The following is a 21,415-nucleotide window of genomic DNA, read 5'->3' as shown; positions in this document are numbered from 1 at the left end:
TCAGACTCTGGTGTTGTTGCTGTTGAGTTTTTGTTTGTTCTTGTTGTGCTTAGAATGGCTTTACCATATCAAGATTATATAAACATTTATCCATGGTTTCTTCTAGTATTTTTAATATTCAGTGTCTTGTTCAGTCACTTAGTCATGTCTGACCTTTGCGACCCCATGGACTGCAGCACACCAGGCTTCCCTGTCCATCGCCAACTCTCGGAGTTTGCTCAAACTTATGTCCATTAAGTCAGTGATGCCATCCAACCGTCTCGTCCTCTGTCATCCCCTTCTCCTGCCCTCAATCTTTCCCAGCATTAGGGTCTTAACATTTAAATTTTTGAGCCATATGCAATTAATTTTGATGTAAGATACAAGGTAAGACTACAGCTTAATTTTTTTCCAAACTTTAAGCCAGTTGCCCAATGTTATCTTAATATTTCCTTTTGCCATTGATGTGACTTTAATACCCCAGATGTGCATTTAAACATTTTTTTATTTATCTATTTGGCCACATGGGGTCTTAGCTGCAGCATGCGGGATATTTTGTTCTGGTGTGTTGGCTTAGATGTCCCGTGGCGTGTGGGATCTTAGTTCCTTGATCAGGGATTGAACCCATGTCCCTGGCTTTGGACGGTGGATTCTTTACCTCTGGACCACCAGGGTTGTCTCCCCATATATGCTTTTACTAAAATTTGCTGTCTCATCCCTTTCACTGATGTGCCGACACTATGCCACTGAAGCATTTAGAGATCAAGAAAAAAAATCCTCCCCTTGTTACTTTTTCTTTCTGGCTGTTCTCACTGGGGATCTTAACCCAGTCAGATCCAGTGGCTCATTTTTATAAGAGCTATCTGGTCATGTACCCTTTACTATCCAGAGGAGATAACATTTATGGATAGCATAACCCTAATCTTTGTGATAAACCAAAAATGCCTTGCTGTGACCTCTAGCCCTAATAACGATCTATTTCTCTTTATCTTTTTACATCTTCTCTGTGTCTTCCAGGTTCCTGACAAGAAAAACATGTGGCACACTCAGAATAAGAAACTGATGAATTGGGAAAAGTCACTATTCTTGATAGTGTGCACAGAATATAGGGAAATCAGAAACAAGGGTTCAGCATTTCAAGGGTTGAATCTTTACAACCCCAGGCCTAAAATGGTGAGGTGAGGAAACAGTAGAATTCACAAAGAGTGGCCCTGGAGCATCACCTGATGAGAGCCTCATTGGAGGGTTGTAGCCAACCCACAGCCTTAGAGAGGAAGGGAGCCCAGGGGTGCTCTGACCTCTCTCTGCCTTGGCCGAACTCAACCAGAAGTGTGCCAGCTAGTGATGAAGTTCATACAACTCAGCCTGCCCAGACACATAGCTGGGTAGGAAGGCATGGAGAGCGGATTCGGAGGGGCAAATAAATGGATAGGAAGCAGCCTGCGAGGTAAGGCGTCATTGACCCCTGCCCATCTACCACCCTCTTCGTTCCCAAGCGTTTCATGACAATTTTCTTCCCAAATATTTCATATTTTTTTGTTGCTCTTTTACATGGAAGTTCTATTATGCATCTGGATTAGTTACTGTCTATATGTGAGAAGGAAATGTTTATTTGGAGAAGGAAATGGCAACCCACTCCAGTATTCTTGCCTGGGAAATCCCATGGACAGAGGAGCCTGGCAGGCTACAGTCCATGGGGTCTCAAAGAGTCAGACACATCTTAGCAACCAAACAACAAAATATGTGAGAAAGCTATTAATTTTTATGTATTATTTGCATGGCAAAATGGTTTGATAAGAAGGCATTTAATTTTTGCTTGTGTGAATATCATTTACATGGTATGTGACCTGAGGAGAGTCCAGTATCTTTTCTGCATTAATTCCATTATTTGTAAAAAAAAAAAAAAAATTTTTTTTAAGGTTAAGAAGATATTTCTTCATTCTTTTTAGTAGTCAATGAAATAATACATATTAGGCAGTTAGAACAGTCCGGTTCAAAATAAACTCCCAGTAAAGATCATTTATTATTGTATCTAGTAGTTTTTCAGCTGATCTAGGGCACTGCTCGCTTTTCAATCCAGTAGATATCACTGATGGTTAGCAACTGGTTTTCCTGTGGCACTCTTGGCAATTTTCAAATTCTCTCTGGATCGACTAGGTGGACTTTTAAACATAACCACCGATATTTTGACTCTACCCCCTAAAAGGCCCAGTAATCACTTCAGAAGGGAATGAGTCTACCAGAAACCCCACTTTGAGAAACGGTTTTACCTGACCCTGGACTGCGAGTATAGCTGCCCTCATTTCACTCAAGTGAGAGAACCAAGTCTGCCCCTGCTCAGAAACCAGAGTCCCTTTCAGCTGAGCCTAAGAGAGAACAAGGGAAATGTAGACATGTCTCAAAGATACCTGTAGAATGACGGTTCTCAGTCAGGGGCAGGGGCTATGTTACAATGTCTAGAGACATCTGTGATTGTCGAGGGGCAGTGTGGCTGGCATCTCGTGGGCTGAGGTCAGGGTTGCTGCTCTGCATCTTAAAATGCCACAAAGATGTAGCTCACCAGAAATGGCAGGAGTGCGCCAGTTGAGAAACTTCTAGAAAAAAACATCAGCCAGCCAAGTTGCTTGAATTTAGACATGAGGTTGCCCTGACTGTGGTGGTAGAAATAAAAGGAACCTGCTGCTTCTGCAAACCTCATGTCTGTGATGGCATAAATAGTCACACTCCTCCCCCTACCCCTTAACCAGTCTTTGCACTTAGAAGGTTCACGACTGGCAGCCTGGAGTCTCCATGACTTAGGTAGGTTTTCCACAGCTCATCTCTTCACCTCAGAAGACTCCAGACCTGGACTCACTCCATGCAGCAAAGAAAGGTATTTTAAACATTGGGAAAAACTCAGATCATTTAAGCACCTAGATCTGTGAGCCATTCTCAGAGAGAAGGGGAGAGAGGGGAAGGGACCCAAATAATATGCAAAAAAATTTTTTTTTAGAATCTGAAGAAGAGTTTTGGTAGTCTCAAATGTCACTTCTTTGAAGATAAAGTCAGATTTTTACAATAATGCTGGAAATGGTTTTATGGAGTGTGTCTCTCGTCTGTATATTTGGGCTTGATACTTGGACTTGAGGAAGTAAATACTATTAATAGGTGTTTTCAACAGCGTATATTAAAGCAGCCTTTCCAGCACGTTTTGAAGCATCAATCCTTTGCTGTCTTTGCAAGGTAAAGTTTGGTGTTTTCTCTTTATCTTAGTTGATGCTACTGGGTCCATCTCAGGCTGATCTTGACACCTCTCATGTTCTGCTCTCTTCAACCAGACTTCTCTGTTTCATTTTGGAAGAAGACTGAAAATGGTAAGGACAGCTAAGAGATCCCTAAAAAGTGTTATTTGTCCTTTTTTGTGGAAGAACTGAAACTGGCTAGCAAGAGAGATGTTTAAGTTATCTGTACTTCAGTTATTTACTGAGGAAAACTTTCATGATCTTTCATAACCAAGATTAATCAGGGGGGTATTGTGTAATTTCAATTAATTAAGATTAATCAATACTTGCTGTGTTCTTCTTCCTATGGACTTCCCTGGTGGCTCAGACGGTAGTAATTTCAATTAATTAAGATTAATTAAGATTAATCAATACTTGCTGTGTTCTCCTTCCTATAAGAATTAATGCATCCTGCCCTGAGGAGGAGCAAATGTTTGAATTGGGGAAATAGCTTCTATGGGTCTAACTTTTTTCACCCCACGTTTTTGGTTTTGAAAGTTAGTCGTACAGTCGTGTCCAACTCTTTGTGGTCCCATGGACTGTAGCCTGCCGGGCTCCTCCATCCTTGGAATTCTTCAGGCAAGAGTACTAGAGTGGGTTGCCATTTCCTTCTCCAGGGGGTCTTCCTGACCCAGGGATTGAACCCAGGTCTCCTGCATTGCAGACAGATTCTTTACCAACTGAGCCACTAGGGAAGCCCTCGTTTTGGGCTTTATTACCATACAAATTACTGAGGTTCCTTTGTGTTTTTCTAGCATTTGGTGGTGTCTAAACGAGTATGCAGGGGAGGGAGTGGGCAGGATGCATAGGACTAGGAATACAGGGAGCCTGGGCTCCCATGCAGTCCAAGAAAACCAGAACCGGACAGTAGATAAAGCTGTAAAAGCAGATTTTGTTCAGGAACTGTTGCAATCGGGGAAACGAGACTGCAGTATAGGACTGGGATCAGTTCCAAATAGTGCAGAGGCATGTGGGATTTATAGTCCAGGAGTGGAGTGAAGGTCAGCGGGTGGAAAATTACTAAGAGGAAACATCAGCGGTGGCAGGGCGTGGGGTGGTTCTGACTCGACCCACCTGACAGGGTTCTTGCTGAAAGCAGGCCAGGAAGATGGGGAGTGGTAGAGATGGGGTATTTGATCAGATAGCAAGGATAATGAAACTGTGGTGAGGGGCTCTTCCTAAACCAACCTAACAGGATCCTTGTGAAAAATGGCCACATGAAGACAAAAGCCCAAATATCGAGGCTGAGTCAGAGGAGCTTGACTAAAGTTTAGTCACAGAGAGACTCTGTTGTGTTCACTATCCCAGTTACTAGTGAGTGATCCTTAGGTTTATCACTTAAGCCCCCTGAAACTCAGCTTTTTTTTTATACTATAAAATGAACATTACTATGGCTCTCTAGTTGCCTTGCTGGGCCATTGTGGAGGCTCAAATAACAGATTGTATATTCAGATCCTTTGCATGTGGTGTGAGTTATTAGGCATGCCACAAAATTCATCAGAAAAAGACATCAGTGACTTCTTGCTGAAATTATTTTGTCACCCCAACTAGACACAATGGAGTACTTGTACCAGGAACCCACTCTGACTTCTAGATTGGAAGGTGGGCTCCCAGGCTCATTTCATGTCTAAGGTCTAATGAAGACTTAACCACAGGACACTGTGTGAAGAGACAGAGAAGCAACAGTGTAGAGTTTCATTTCCTAGAAACTCAGATGTCTGTTTATAGGCAAACCCAGGCCCACATCTGCCTGTGCCCCTTGAGGGATGGCGTGATAGGATTGATGGTAGTAAAGAGAGCTCACATTTATTGACTGCTTACTACAGTGAGCATTGTGCTTAGGGCTGGACGTCTCTGTTTCGATTTCACCCTCTAAGCAGCCTTGTAAGTCATAGATGAGGGAGCCGGGGCTTCAAGAGACTAAGAGCTTGTGGTTTTGGCTGGGCAGCTCAACCCTGGAAGCCGTGCTGGAGACCCCTCTGTTCTACCTAGACCAAGCCCAGCACACACTCCTACTCAGGGCTTCAATGTGGGCTTCAAGTGCGATAATGTAGTCCTTAAGAAAAAAATTGGGATACCTTTTATAAGAAAAAACATGAAAACAGTTTTTAAAAAAAACAGAAAAGGTCAAAAAGCATAGGGAAATTATTCGATCTTATTAATAGTTATAGTTCAGACCCTTTGATATGGAAACTCCACTTCTAGAAGCTCTTCTTAAAGAAATGATCAGGGATGTCGCAAGCAATTTATGAAGGTAGTCGGTGCAGCATAGCAAAGAGAACATCTCATGTCCAGTGTTGGGAAAGGGTTCATTAACTGTGGTCCTCCAGAGACATTACTTTGCCAACAAAGGTCCGTCTAGTCAAGGCTATGGTTTTTCCAGTAGTCATGTATGGATTTGAGAGTTGGACTGTGAAGAAAGCTGAGCACTGAAGAATTGATGCTTTTGAACTGTGGTGTTGGAGAAGACTCTTGAGAGTCCCTTGGACTGCAAGGAGATCCAACCAGTCCATTCTAAAGGAGATCAGTCCTGGGTGTTCTTTGGAAGGAATGATGCTAAAGCTGAAACTCCAGTACTTTGGCTACCTCATGCGAGGATTTGACTCATTGGAAAAGAAAGACTCTGATGCTGGGAAGGATTTGGGGCAGGAGGAAAACGGGACGACAGAGGATGAGATGGCTGGATGGCATCACCGACTCAATGGACATGAGTTTGAGTGAACTCCCGGAGTTGGTGATGGACAGGGAGGCCTGGCGTGCTGTAATTCATGGGGTCACAAAGAGTCGGACATGACTGAGCAACTGAACTGACTGACTGACTGACATTAAGTAGCATGTTATATAACCATCAGATCATCTGTTTATTTATTTGTTTAATTTTGGTTTTTTGGGCTGTGCTGGTTGACATACAGGATCTTAGTGCCCCAACCAGGAATTAAACCTGTGACCCTGCATTGAGAGCCTGGAGTCTTAACCACTGGACTGCCAGGGAAGTCTCATATTTTTTAAAAGAATACTGAATGACATAAGAAAGTACTCATGATAAAATGGTAAATGGAAAAAGCAATCTAGTAGTGAAGTATTGTTTATTCCTGATGTTTTTAATGCACATACTAGATGCTTGCTAAATGGTGGTTCATCTGGAATGACAGTTTGCATGAATAGTTTTTCTCAATAGTTTCTCAATAGTTTTCTCAATAGTTTCACAAAAAAGCCCTGTATTCAAACCATTTTATAGTTGAGAAATCAGAGGCTCATGAGGGAAAGTGATTCACTAATGTCAGAGACAGCTTAGATGACAGAATAAGAACTTAAAATCAAAACTTTACTAGATGAAGCACCTGGCAGTATTGAAGTGCTTCTCACTATTTGAAATAGATACAGGAAGGAGGAGATGAGTGTTAGAGGCAACATGCCAAGATATAACAGTAGTTAAGCGATTTTACAAATAAAAACATTATTCTGCTCTTAGTTATAGCACACTCCTTCATGGCCAAACAAAGCAGTCCATTAACTAAACTAATCAAAACTGATTATTTAAAAATAGGGGAAATCATACTAAAATTAAAAGCAATCATTACAGATCAACCAACGAACCAGCATCTTTGCACCCCAAGAATAGATCATTTGTATATCTCAGAAGTCCCTCAAAGTTTAGGTTGCAATGGCAAATAATGGGTGTGGGTCATAGCCAGCCTGCCACCTGTTTTTGTATAGCCCACAAGCTAAGAGGTTTTTTTAATCTCTTTAAATGATTGAAAAAGTCAAAGGAAGTATACTGCTTTGTGACCCTTGAGTTATATTAAATTCAAATTTTTGTGCCCACAATTAGCTTTAGTATTTGCATATTTGTTTATATATTGTCTATAACTGCTTTTGCACTGCAGTGGCAAATTTGAGTAGCTGTGATACAGACCGTATGGCCTGCAAAACAAAATATTTACTGACTGGCTCTTTACTGAAAAAGTCTGCCAAGTTGACAGTTTTCCTTTATGGCAAAAAGAGGGTAGGGTATGAGGTCAAGTAAGATGTAATTTCTTCTGGTCTTTGGTGCCTGTTATGATGCAAAGTAGCTGTTGAATTTCTAATTTATATAAGACTCCTTTATATCATTTGACTCTTTTATTTTGAAAACTAGGTCTGTTGGGCTAAAATGGGAGAAAGGAAATGATAAAAAGTCTATTTTTTAAGTAAATGGGTTATGTCCTTGTACTTAATCTTTTGGTTGTTATATAATGAAACTTTGATGTCTATGGTAATTACACTTTTCAGGGGTTAGCCTATAATTAGAAATATTTCAAAAATTTGCAAAAAGGGGATATTTGGTCATTGTAAGTCTAGTAGGGAAATTCCCAGTGGAGTCTGGCCTATAAAACAATATCACATCTGTTAAGTTCCATTATTCGCAGACCTTGGTTAGCCCCTAGGGTGATATATACAATGCTTATTTAGTTATCAAACAATTCAGTGTCACGGCAACATGACAAAAGTTTACTGAATTCGAATTCAAGGATTTCCCACAATTGAGCCCCACTCCTTGTCTCTTCCTGGTCCCTGTCTCATGATTCTGCAGCCTGCCATCACTTCTGCTTTAACCCAGCCCGTCCATGTGGGGGATCCCCACTGCGCCATGGTCTGCTTTGCTTTAGTAGCTTGGCTTCAGTGACTCCCTGCACTGGAAATGCATATTCCAACACTTCCTTTTCAACTCAAGCAATGTGGCCTTTTTTTTTCTCCTGCTGTCTCATCTTGAAAATAATGGGAGGAGTATCTGAGGGCACTGACCTGTGGTCCCCTGAAGGCTGGCATGTCACAGCCCACAGAGGATGCCCAGTATGCTGGCCTTTCAGACAGTCTGTTGGGTAGATGAGCGAAGGAGGGAGCAGATCTTCTCTTAACTGAGTGTAACCGTGAGTGTTCCCTGACCTCACTCGTTCTCACCTTGAGGTCAATTTCCTTCTGTGAAGAATTTTTCTGTAGGCCTTTCATCCAACCAGATCAGGGGCTATGGAAAATTACATAATAAAGACTGCGAGGGGAATGCAGATGAAATACCGAATGGTGAAGGGTTTTTCCCTGCCACCAGGTAATCACACCTGACTTCCTCTGCCTAGAGGACTCTCTCCACCTTCCCCTCTCCCTCGCCCCACCAGCCCCTCCTGCCGGCTGCTCACCGTCTCCCCGAGAGCATCACAGCAATTGGAAGAGATTACCCACCTGCTCCTCCCCACTTATGTGCCCACCTACAGCTTCTACACCTGCCTGTCCTGCTTGACTTATGGTCTGGTTACCCACCACAGTGGAGCAGATCACCCCCAAACCCACTGGCTCGAAACAACCACTGTCCTCAAGTGTTAGGAGTGGCGGGCCCACAGGTTGACTGGGCTCAGCAAGGTGGCTCTGGCGCTGGTGTGTGTTCCCCCTCGACTTGCAGTCGATGTCAGGGGCTGGGCTCCGCCCTCACAGGTCTGGTGCCCAGATGGGCAAGCTCCGCAGCTGCAGGCTGCCCCTGTCTCTGGGTGGTCTCCCCAGCATGGCAGCTGTGCTGTCCCTGGGCTTCTTCCAAGGCTGGTGGCTTAGGACTCCAGTTCAGGTGGAGAGAGAGACAGGGAAAGATGGAGCACCGGGTGCCGTGCAAGTCTCCCACCTTGTCTGTCCCTGCCTTGGAAGTTGTGCAGTCCTACTTTGCTGCTGTCCTCCAGACAGTCCCAAAAGCCTGCCCAGCTTCTAAGGAGGTTGGAGATAGTTGAACAGTTTGCAGACTCTTATACTAAGGATGGAATTGTTAGGCTCCTTGCTAAAGCCAAATCTCTCCACTAGTGCACTGGGTCACCTCCCTGCTTCCCTCCCTGGGCTCCACACACCAGCATTCTCCCATCTCTCCTGCATTGTCATTGGTACTATTATTAATGATGGGGTTTTTGGAAAAAAGTTTTTTTCCCTCTCACCATCATTACAATGTGCCGTTATTCCTCCCATCCTCAAATAAATCCTCTTGACCCTCTTGGCCGTGGGAACTACTGCCAGCATCTTTGTTCCCCTTTGCAGGAAGCTTCTCAGAAATGCTGGCTGCCTCCAACCCCTCTTCTCATTTTCTTCCAAGAACTTGAAAGTCCTATTTGATTTGGCTTCACCTTCCAAATCTATCCAAGTATCTGGCTAGTTCTCACCACCTCTACCCCAGCCAGCTGGGGCTTTTGCTTGAATTACCATCATAGCCTTTTGACTGGTCTCCACACTTCCAACCTCACCCCTTGTTGTCTCTTTCAAGGCAGTAACCAGCATGATCTTTGTAACATGGAAGTCAGACCATGGCACTCTTTGACTTAAAAATTTGCAATGGATCGATCTTCCATTCCTTGTTGGGATGGTTGACAAGGCCCTGTAGGAACCCTCAATGTGGGACTACAGCTCCTCCCTCTTTGAATTCATCTCCTTTTACTCTCTATTCCTCCTTTGTTGCCATTTTTGTGGTGATTCCAGCATGTTTGCATCTGGGGGCCTTGGCATATATGTCTTTATTAGGAAGCTAAAGCTCAGTCTGCCTTTAAATTTATAAATCCATGAACTATGCTAGCATAGCATTACTGGATATGAATGCACACCTAAGAACTATATGATCTGAAAAGTCTCTTTTTTTCCCTCGAGTTGGTCCCACTCAAATCATAAATACCTTTTCATAATATTTGGACATTTTTATTATGAAAACTCCAAATAGCACAATATCAAAACCTTAGATGACCAAAAATCCTTTAACTGAAAAGGAAATTAACCAAGATGCATGTATATAGCATACCAAGTGCATTTGTTGGAACAATATGAAATAACTGGAAGATGATTGGTTAAAATGGAGTTTGAATCTTGGTTTGAAACTGCCTTTCTGATCCCTGTTTTCTCATCAGCAAAATGGGAATATTTGTCTTTTAAACTTCATTGTCAGGGCTCAGTGATGTAATATAAACAAAGCATCTTCTTTGGCATCTAAGAACATAATAAATACCTGGTAATTGACCATTATAAAAAACACACACACACACACACAAATGACTGTCTGATGACTAGTCAATGTGAATTCTATATTTTCCATTTTAACAAAAAGGTGATTTACTGAGAGAACAGAACACCTGTGAGTACAAAAGCAAACAGTCCCATTTTTACCATAATTAGCTTGCTAATTGAGCATCCAAATTTACCCAGTATATTTACATGTGTAATCAGCTATGATTCATGACTAAAGCCAGGCCTATTATGGTGAATTATGTTATTTTACAAATCAAATTCCTGAAAGATGTATGTCTTTGGCAATTATTGCAAAAAAAAAAATGTGGGTTATTTGTATGAAATGAAAAAACAGACCTCATATCATGCTGAATGAACACTTACATTTAAAAATAGCCTTTATTTGAAGCGAAGGTCCTAGCTTAATTCTGAAGCCATGTAGTTCCCCATGGTTTGAAAGGGGAAGTTTCCATACTTTGGGAAATTTGGGAATAAAGGACTATTTCACATTTTACAATCATCTTCTCAAACATACCTTTTCTGTTTGGAAGCCTGAAAGGTATTATTTCTCATTAACACATTTAAAAGGCTTTGTTCATTGACTCAGTTTTCTTCCTCTCCTGCTTGATCAGAACCCATCTGTGAGTTCCAGGCAGCTGGCACAGAGAGCCACGAGAAGGCTTGTCTGGCATCCAGCTTGCCTGGGCTGGGACTCAGCGACTGAATACAAGTCAGGGACAGTCCCATCCTGGCTGTGCTTGTTCCCAGGAGAGACAAATGAGTTCTGTGCTCCCACTCAGGTTTCAGGTTCCAGGGGGAAGAACTTCTGAGAAAACAGATTGCATAGGAGTCCTTCTGTAGGTCTGCTCCCCAGGGCCTCCCTTGGATACCATCCCCTTTTCTTCTGTGGCTCTTTTCCGATTTCAGACTTTGCTGGTGGCTCAGATGGTAAAGTGTCTGCCTACAATGCGGGAGACCCAGGTTCAATCCCTGGGTCAGAAAGATCTCCTGGAGAAGGAAATGGCAACCCACTCCAGTATTCTTGCCTGGGAAATCCCATGGACAGAGGATCCTGGTAGACTACAGTCCATGGGGTCACAAAGTGAAAGTGAAGTGAAGTCGCTCAGTCTTGTCTGACTCTTTGTGACCCCGTGGACTGTAGCCCACCAGGCTCCTCCTTCCATGGGATTCTCCAGGCAAGAATACTGGAGTAGGTTGACATTTCCTTCTCCAGGGGATCTTCCTGACTCAGAGATTGAACTTAGGTCTCCTGCATTGCAGGCAGATGCTTTAACCTCTGAGCCACTAGGCAAGCCCTAGTGGACAGAGGATCCTGGTAGACTACAGTCCATGGGATCACAAAGAGTCAGACACAACTAAGCGACTTCACCTTCTTCCTTCCTTCCTTCCTTCCTTGAGAAGCCCCCAGCCCTCCTGGTCCCTCCTCACCACCTTATCAAAAATCTGATCTTTGGAAAGACTTTACTGTTTGTGATCATTGAATGTGAGCCTTCCACGGGATTTTAAGAACGTTCAAAGCCTTGGTTTACTTGCCCGATATTTGTCTTGTGCTGACTAGGTGGCAGGCATCATCAGAAATGGTCAAGACAGATAAGGCCACAGCCCCTAGAGTGTTTTACCTCCTAGAGGGAGAGATGGGTGAATTGATACCTAGACTTCTGGGAAGGTAAGCCAGGAGAATTGCTGAGGGCCAGCACTGCATGCCAGATCTCCTGGCAGGCAAGTTCTATAGTTTCTGCATCTCAGTGTCCTCATTGTCAGTGAACCTATTTCTTGGGGTGAGGATGAAATAATTGGCTAAAAGCTATTGGTTGAAATTAGTGGCCCATGAGGCAACTTAGAGGTTTATAGGTGATATGATTTCTTCTCATATTTGGCAGACTTGAACTGAATTTGCTTTGAGGTAATTCCATGTGCAAGTGGAAGTTTTTGCCCAGACCGGGGCCCTGAAAACTACGACCCATGGGCCAAATCTGTCCTGTTACCTGTTTTGTGAGCTGAGAATTATTTTTTACCACCTTGATTCATTATGCTCTAAGTGGTTATTTAAGTACCCACATTAATAGCTTCAATTATGCTGGGAAAGATTGAGGGCAGAAGGAGAAGGGGACGACAGAGGATGAGATGGTTGGATGGCATCACCAACTCAATAAATTTGAGTTTGGGTAAGCTCTGGGAGTTGGTGATGGACAGGGAGGCCTGGCATGCTATAGTTCATGGGGTCGCAAAGAGTCAGATACGACTGAGCAACTGAACTGAACTGAGTCTAAAATATTGACTGTCTGGCCCTTTAGAGAAGAAGTTTGCCAACCTCTAGTCTAGACCAGCTCTGTCTACTAGAACTTTGCACAGTGGTGGAAAATGTTCCGTATCTGTGTGCTTGAATACAGTAACCACGAACCTGAGGTGACTTTGAGTGCTTGAAATATGGTTAGTGTGACTGAGAGACTGAATTTGAAAATTGCACTTCATTTTAATTCATTTAAATTGAAACAGCTACACGTGACCAGTGGCTATCACATTGGCCAGAGCAGCTTTAGACCACTTAAGTCTGAAGATTCTGTATTCCCTCAGTGTTTTTGTCTCTCAATTTAATCAACTTCCCAGAGGCTGTCTGAGTCAAGAAGAAGGCAGCACTCCTAATCAGATTTTGGGGGCCCTGGGCTGGCTTTCACTGTCTTCTAGAAAATGCTTAATGGAAAGTGCTACAAAAATGTGTGTGAACATACACTTACTTCCTCTTAAAGCTGTATCCATGACATCTGCTGTTGTTTGGGGTAAGGCAGTTGGCTTTTTCAAACCCAGAAGGCCCCAAATTAAGGAAGTCTTAATCATCTTTAGAATTCAGGCTGCAGGCAGTGAAAACCTCACTTAGCGAAGCTATGTTTCCTTCCATCCCTGCTTATAGAACTAAAACTAAAGTTAGCTTTCCAGGGCACCCAAAGCTGGTGCTCTGGGACAACCCAGAGGGATAGGATGGGGAGGAAGGTGGGAGGGGGGTTCAAGTTGAAGGGGGACACATGTACACCTGTGGCAGATTCATGTTGATGTATGGCAAAAACCATCACAATATTGTAAAGTGATTATCCTCCAATTAAAAAAAAATAAAGTTAGCTTCCCATCCCCCCTAGGCTAACTTCAGTCCTAAGGCATTTCTTTCATAAAATTGCCTGGAACAGTTAGGAGTTAATCATCACATGTCATCATTAGGAATATTGTCAAGCAATTTCCCCTTAGAGTAAAACTGCAGTTGGCCTTCTGGGAATGTCATGTAAGTATGGTGTATTGCGTATTTCAAAGTTGCTAAGACAGTAGATCTTAAAAGTTCTCATCAGAAGAAAAAAAAAAAACTTGGAACTATGTGTGGTAACTAAACTTACTGTGGTGATCATTTTGCAATATCTCAAATCATTATGTTGTACACCTAACCTACTCCAAGGAGGATTTCTTTTAACTATTTTACTGTATTTCACTGTTCATTCATTTATGCATTTATTCTTTCATTCATGTATTTTGCAAACATAATCAGCATTAAGTGCAAGACATTGTTTTACATGAGGGCAAAACCCTGCTCTCTCGAAGCTAACATTTTCATGCAAAATATATATAAAACAAATAAGCACATAAACCAGAAGCACATAAATGATCCACAGGATTATTTCTGATTGTGCTAAAGACTATGAAAGAAATAAAGCACAGTAGTCTAATACAGAGTACATATACCTCTCTCTGCCACAGTTGACTTATCTGTAAAATGGGGATAATAATAGAGGTCTACAATTCCAGAATCCCTAAACTGAAAGCTTTGTCCTAACTCAGCTGACGGTAAGCACAACTTAATCTGAACTCATTTGGAGATGAATCTTAGACCAGAACCAGATGATCTAGTGTTTGTTGTTTTTGTTCTTCTTTTTTAAATCCCACTTAGAGTGGACAATCCTGTGCTTTATTGCACAAATTTTTATGTGTTTGATTATGAGATGCTGCCCCAGATTCCATTTGGAGTGTTACATAATATGAGGTACATGCATCACATTGCCTTCTAAAATCTGAAAAATTCTGAGTTCCAAAACACATCTAGTTGCAAAGGTTGTGGATAAGGGATCAAAGACCTGTAATGCTGCCCTCATGCGGTTAATATGAAGATGAAATGAGTGAGTTAATATATGTAAAGCACTGCAAACTTTGCCCAGCATATGCTAAATGCTATCTAAGTTAATTACTGCTCCTGTCTTTATCACTGTTATTACATGGGAGGGTGTTTAGACAAGTTGCTCAGAGATGGCCTCTCTGGGGATGTGTCATTTAAGCAGACACCCAGGGGATGAGAATGACCTGGCTGTGGGAAGAGGAGAAAGATCATTTCAGGAAGCGGGAACAGCAAGTGCCAAGACTGACTCAAATGCAGAACAGAAAACAGGCCGGATATCTGCCATGTGGTCAAAGAAGGGGGAAAGTGGTTCAAGGTCAGTGTGGTAGGCTAGAGTCAGAACATGCATGATGTAAACAATGGCAAAGACTTTGGACTTCATTCAAAACATAATGAGTGATCATTGTGGTTGATCTGATTCATGTTTATAAAGACTGCTCTGATGCTCTTGATGGATAAATTGTAGAGGAGAATGGGAGTCAAGGAGACCAGGTTTGAGTCCAGTGTGATGATAGTCCAGGGGAAACCTCCTGGCAAAGTGGAGTAGGGGGTGGGAGTAGACAAGGAGAAAAGTGGACAGGTGCAAGAAAACATGTAGAAATGGGAGGAAAAGACTTAATAAAATGATAATAAATTAACAAGTGTGCAAAGATGTGTGAAGAAGCTCTTTGAACTCCTTCTTTAACCATCTTGCAGTAGAGAAAATGCTGAGGGAAAATTTTGCTTATTTATCCCCTATTAAAGGAATTAAGGGAAGTAGGCAGTAGATTTATTAGATATGAGCATGACTGGTTGATTCAGTCAGTTGAGGGGATGAAAGCATTAATTGAGCTGGAAAGCTGTTGTAGAGACCCAGGCTAGATCATCCCATGGATGAACACAGGCAAAATGAAAACCAGTGTTCTGGAGGAAAATATTGAAAGAAATTCTGAAACTTGAGAGCGAGTCTATGGTTAAACTACCCCCTATGCAAGGCAAGCTCGAGTTAATAGGGTGGTTAGTAAAACTCTTCATTATGTCCCATATTCCCTCTTAAGGTCTTTTTTGCCCAGAGTCCAGGTGTTTCTGATACTAAACATAGATGCCCAAGAATTACCCATAAGAGTAGGTTCCCACATGTCCCAGTTTGTCTGAGAGAGTCTTTGTGCCTGTAGTCTTGGCATAAATTATTAAAGCCCCTCCCCTTTCATTCCCATGAGTATCCTGTTTGATCAATTGGGGATCACCCAGGCGGTACCCTACTATATTATCCCCTTTCCTAATCTGTGTAACGTAAACCCAATGTGTAGGGAAAATGTTCATCCCCAAGTCATCTTGGAGATGATTTCCAAAAATAGTCCAAGAGGAAAATGGGCTTATAGATAGCAGTGCCAAAATATCAGGAGTTGGGTGACCATAAACAGATCAGTTAATATCGCTGAGCTGTGTCTCAGTCTGTAAAGTGTTTCCCTACTTAGCATATTAAGAAGCTCAGATGTGGGAAAGGACTCTTGTAATGTGTACCAGAGTGGGCTTAACAAGCAAATGTTAATTGCACTAAAGGTTTTCTTACCAGATGTAGTTGCATTTCAGACTTTGGCAGCATATTGACGGCTCTTCCATTGTAACATTATAAGTAACAGGGAATAGGAAAATGCTGCTTCCCCTATCTGAAAAGCGATATAACAAAAGCTAAGATGCTGAAAGCGAAATATGTAAGTTTTTATGAACCTCAGTAATTGACAACTACAGTCATGGGGTGGGGGCAGGGATGCTATTTAGACAGTTGAGAACGATAAACCTAAGCTGTTGATTTTTCAAATGGAGCAAGAGAGAGGCAGCAAACGGGAGTTTTAAATTCTGGATCTTGGTGTATTTTAAACGGGTGATTTATTCTTTCTTATACTTTCAGGTGTTTCCAATGTGGACATTGAAGAGACAGTTTCCTATCCTTTTTAACATGATCCTAATTTCTGAACTCCTTGGGGCTAGATGGTTTCCTAAAACTCTGCCCTGTGATGTCACTCTGGATGCCCCAAATGCCCATGTGATTGTGGACTGCACAGACAAGCATTTGACAGAAATTCCTGGAGGTATTCCTGCCAATGCCACCAACCTTACCCTCACCATTAACCACATAGCAGGCATCTCTCCAGCCTCCTTCCACCGGCTGGACCATCTGGTGGAGATCGATTTCAGATGCAACTGCATACCTGTTCGACTGGGGCCAAAAGACAACGTGTGCACCAAAAGGCTACAGATTAAACCCAACAGCTTTAGCAAACTCACGTATTTAAAATCTCTTTACCTGGATGGAAACCAGCTTCTAGAAATACCTCAGGATCTTCCTCCCAGCTTACAGCTGCTGAGTCTGGAGGCCAACAACATCTTTTTGATCATGAAGGAGAATCTAACAGAACTGGCCAACCTAGAAATACTCTACCTGGGCCAAAACTGTTACTATCGTAACCCTTGTAATGTTTCATTTACTATCGAAAAAGATGCTTTCCTAAATATGAGAAATTTAAAATTGCTCTCCCTAAAAGATAACAATATCTCAGCTGTCCCCACTGTTTTGCCATCTAGTTTGACAGAACTCTATCTTTACAATAACATCATTACAAAAATCCAAGAAGATGATTTTAATAACCTCAGTCAACTACAAGTTCTTGATCTGAGTGGAAATTGCCCTCGTTGTTATAATGTTCCATTTCCTTGCACACCCTGTGAAAATAATTCTCCCCTACAGATTGATCCAAATGCTTTTGATGCATTGACAGAATTGCAAGTCTTACGTCTACACAGTAACTCTCTACAGCACGTGCCCCAAAGATGGTTTAAAAACATTAACAAACTTAAAGAACTAGATCTTTCCCAAAACTTCTTGGCCAAAGAAATTGGGGATGCCAAATTTTTACATCTTCTTCATAACCTTGTCAACTTGGATCTGTCTTTCAATTATGATCTTCAGGTCTACCATGCAGTTATAAATCTATCAGATGCATTTTCTTCACTGAAAAAATTGAAAGTTTTGCGAATCAAAGGCTATGTCTTTAAAGAGCTGAATAGTTTAAACCTCTTCCCATTACATAATCTTCCCAATCTTGAAGTTCTTGATCTTGGCACTAACTTTATAAAAATTGCTAACCTCAGCATTTTTAACCAATTTAAAACATTGAAATTCATAGATCTTTCAGTGAATAAAATATCACCTTCGGGAGATTCACCTGAAGGTGGTTTCTGCTCTAACATGAGAACTTCTGTAGCAGGCCATGGGCCTCAGGTCCTTGAAACATTGCATTATTTCAGATATGATGAGTATGCAAGGAGTTGCCGGTCCAAGAGCAAAGAGCCTCCTTCTTTCTTACCTCTTAATGAAGATTGTTATATGTATGGGCAGACCTTGGACCTTAGTAGAAATAATATATTTTTTATCAAGCCTTCTGATTTCCAGCATCTTTCTTTCCTCAAATGCCTAAACTTATCAGGAAATAGCATTAGCCAGACGCTCAATGGAAGTGAATTTCAGCCTTTAGTGGAGTTGAAATATTTGGACTTCTCTAACAATCGGCTTGATTTACTCTACTCAACTGCATTTGAGGAGCTACACAACCTGGAAGTCCTAGATATAAGTAGTAACAGCCATTATTTTCAATCAGAAGGAATTACTCACATGCTAAATTTTACCAAGAACCTCAAGGTTCTGAAGAAACTGATGATGAACTATAATGATATTGCTACCTCCACCAGCAGGACCATGGAGAGTGAATCTCTTCAAATCCTGGAGTTCAGAGGCAACCATTTGGATATTTTATGGAGAGATGGTGATAACAGATACTTAAAATTCTTTAAGAATCTGCTAAACTTAGAAGAGCTAGACATCTCTGAAAATTCTCTGAGTTTCTTACCTTTGGGAGTTTTTGATAGTATGCCTCCAAATCTAAAGACTCTCTCCTTAGCCAAAAATGGGCTCAAGTCTTTCAGTTGGGAAAAACTACAGAGTCTGAAGAATCTAGAAACTTTGGACCTCAGCTTCAACCAGCTGAAGACTGTCCCTGAGAGATTATCCAACTGTTCCCGCAGCCTCAAGAAACTCATACTTAAGAATAATCAAATCAGGTGCCTGACGAAGTATTTTCTCCAAGGTGCTTTCCAGTTGCGACATCTGGACCTCAGTTCAAATAAAATTCAGGTTATCCAAAAGACGAGTTTTCCAGAAAACGTCCTCAACAATCTGAACATTTTGTTTTTGCATCACAATCGATTTCTGTGCAACTGTGATGCTGTGTGGTTTGTCTGGTGGGTTAACCATACTGAGGTGACTATTCCTTACTTGGCCACAGATGTGACTTGCATGGGACCAGGAGCACACAAGGGCCAGAGTGTAGTCTCTCTGGATCTATATACCTGTGAGTTAGATCTGACTAACTTCATCCTGCTCTCACTTTCCATATCAGCAGTTCTCTCTCTGATGATGATCACAACAGCAAACCATCTCTATTTCTGGGATGTGTGGTATAGTTATCATTTCTGTAAAGCCAAAATAAAAGGGTATCGACGTCTGATATCACCCAATTCTTGCTATGATGCTTTCATTGTATATGACACTAAAGACCCAGCAGTGACAGAGTGGGTTTTGGACGAGCTGGTGGCCAAATTGGAAGACCCGAGAGAGAAGTGTTTTAATTTATGTCTTGAGGAAAGGGACTGGTTACCAGGGCAGCCTGTTCTGGAAAATCTTTCCCAGAGCATACAGCTTAGCAAAAAGACAGTGTTTGTGATGACAGACAAGTACGCAAAGACTGAAAATTTTAAGATAGCATTTTACTTATCCCATCAGAGGCTCATGGATGAAAAAGTGGATGTAATCATCTTGATATTCCTTGAGAAGCCCCTTCAGAAGTCCAAGTTTCTCCAACTCCGGAAGAGGCTCTGTGGCAGTTCTGTCCTTGAGTGGCCAACAAACCCACAGGCTCACCCGTATTTCTGGCAGTGTCTGAAAAACGCTCTGGCCACAGACAATCACGTGACCTACAGTCAGGTGTTCAAAGAGACGGCCTAGCCCTTCTTTGCCGAATGTGACTGCTACCAAGGAGAAGCGTGGCTGCCTTGATCGGCTCACCCATGTGTTGCCAGAAGAGCATTTTAAGATTCTTCAAGCCCTGGGATTGCCCATATTGGAGAGGAGTCATCAATACATGACAAAGGAAGTGGAAAAATGGGATTTATATAAGCATCAAGTCATCTTTCTCAGCTCTCTCTGTCTCCATTTGCACTTGAGTCTTTGTCTTCTGCCCTTGCATAAAATACTGTTGGGAGAAGAGTGGCAAGTAGAGGATGTGGGACTTTGATTCTCATGTAATTGTGATTATTTCACATACACACAGTCACCAAGAACTGCACTTCTACCCTTAAGAGGCACTGGTATGTATAGAAACAGGGTTAAAAAAAGGCTCAGAGCTGCTTATATGGCATTAAAATGTACCAGTTAATTAGTGGTAAAAATAAAGACACAGTTAACTCTTCAGCCAATTGACTCAACCATCTAGTGCCCCGTTCTGTGCAGACCAAGTGTTGGCCCCCAGCAGGTGGTTGCAGCTCAAGTGCTCCTTGCTCTTTCTCTCCTGGGCCTGTTATTGGGTTCTTTGGGGAAACAGAAACATCTTTGTCATCAATGGACATAGTCTACTTACAAGTGGGAGAAGAATAAAGCGCTCTGTATGCGAAGTCATGCTCTTTACTTTTGATGATAATTTACCTGCTTAAATATGGCTCTGGACTAAATGTTTCTCTCCCCCCAGGTTCGTACGTTGAAACCCTAATATCCCAATGTGATGGTGTTGGGAGGTGGGGTTTTTAAGAACTGGTTAGGTCATGAGACTGGAGCCCTCGTGATGGGATTACTGCCTTAGAGGAAGCAGTCAGGGGACTAACTTGCTGTGTTCCCACTGTGTGAGGGTATGGAGAGAGGCTGCCAGTCTATAACACAGAAGAGGACCCTCAGCAGAACCAGATCACGTTGGCATTCTGATCTCCTCCAGACTGGCTTCCATGCTTCAGACTTGTTAGAAATAAATGTTTGTTCTTTAAGCCATGCAGTTTGTGATGTTTTGTTACAGCAGCTGAGCTAAGACAGATTTTTTTTATCTGCATGGAAAAGTACTGTTTCCAAAGAAAAGTTGCCTCATCCAATGATCTTTCAAACTGCTTTATTAACTAATACTGCATACTTGTAATTATCTGAAAACTTGATCCATCAACATCAGACAGCTTTGATGATAAACTCTAAAGGAGAACCCCAAGAGAATATATTTATTTAGAGTTAGCAAGCAGGGATGACAGTCACATGGATTCCTTTAAATTTGGAGGCTGGGGGAGGAACAGAGGTTTACCACCATTAACACTGAGAAAGCTTCAGTCTTGAGCTTTGGCTTCAGTACTCAAAAAAAAAAATAAATAAACCACCAGAAAGAACCAAGATGTTCTGAAGACACACATACCTTCTAAGTGTGTATAAATTTGCATGAGTCCAAAGTCTGAAATGTGACCTGTTTGTTTTTATTTCATGAAATAAGTTATCTACAGAGGTGTCTGTGCCCTTTGGAAGATAGCTTCAAATCCCAGACTTCAAATTATCTGGGAGATAACTGTGTTTTCTTCATATATGGAAAAGACAAAGGTTTTACTCTGAGGATGGCTATATGTATTATTTCCAAAGGACATGTAATCAATAAGGGTCACAAACTCCCAAATTAATCTCTGGAATCCACAGAGCCAATGATCTGACAGCCTCAGTAAGCTAGATTGTACTTCATAGGTACCTACATGAAAACAAAGATAACGTCATAAAAATTGGCTGTTGGCATCATAAATTTCTTCTATTAAAACACATAACTATACAAGGTTTAAGTTATTTTGGTGACTTATAAACCATGAAGCACTTGAAGACAACTTAAACATCTTCTGAAATGAATCAAGAGGAAGGGAAACTGACAACAAAACTCAGAAACCACAGCATATTTCAACA

General features: G+C 41.8%; 1 protein-coding gene across 4 annotated transcripts; it reads left to right on the top strand.

The window, feature by feature from the left end:
• The first annotated feature begins 1,197 nt into the window (after positions 1-1,197).
• Positions 1,198-20,478, top strand: TLR7 (toll like receptor 7). 4 transcript variants are annotated; one of them, XM_044936432.1, is made up of 3 exons: positions 1,198-1,426; positions 3,232-3,332; positions 16,301-20,478. In XM_044936432.1, exons 2-3 carry the CDS (start codon positions 3,330-3,332, stop codon positions 19,448-19,450), a joined length of 3,153 nt encoding a protein of 1,050 aa, XP_044792367.1. In that variant the 5' UTR covers positions 1,198-1,426; positions 3,232-3,329; the 3' UTR covers positions 19,451-20,478.
• The last annotated feature ends 937 nt before the right edge of the window (positions 20,479-21,415 follow it).

The sequence above is a fragment of the Bubalus bubalis genome, chromosome X (assembly GCF_019923935.1).
Source record: "Bubalus bubalis isolate 160015118507 breed Murrah chromosome X, NDDB_SH_1, whole genome shotgun sequence".
In the NCBI taxonomy this organism is placed as follows: domain Eukaryota; kingdom Metazoa; phylum Chordata; class Mammalia; order Artiodactyla; family Bovidae; genus Bubalus; species Bubalus bubalis.
Note: the sequence above shows the minus strand (reverse complement) of the source record. Positions and strands in the feature narration are given on the sequence as shown.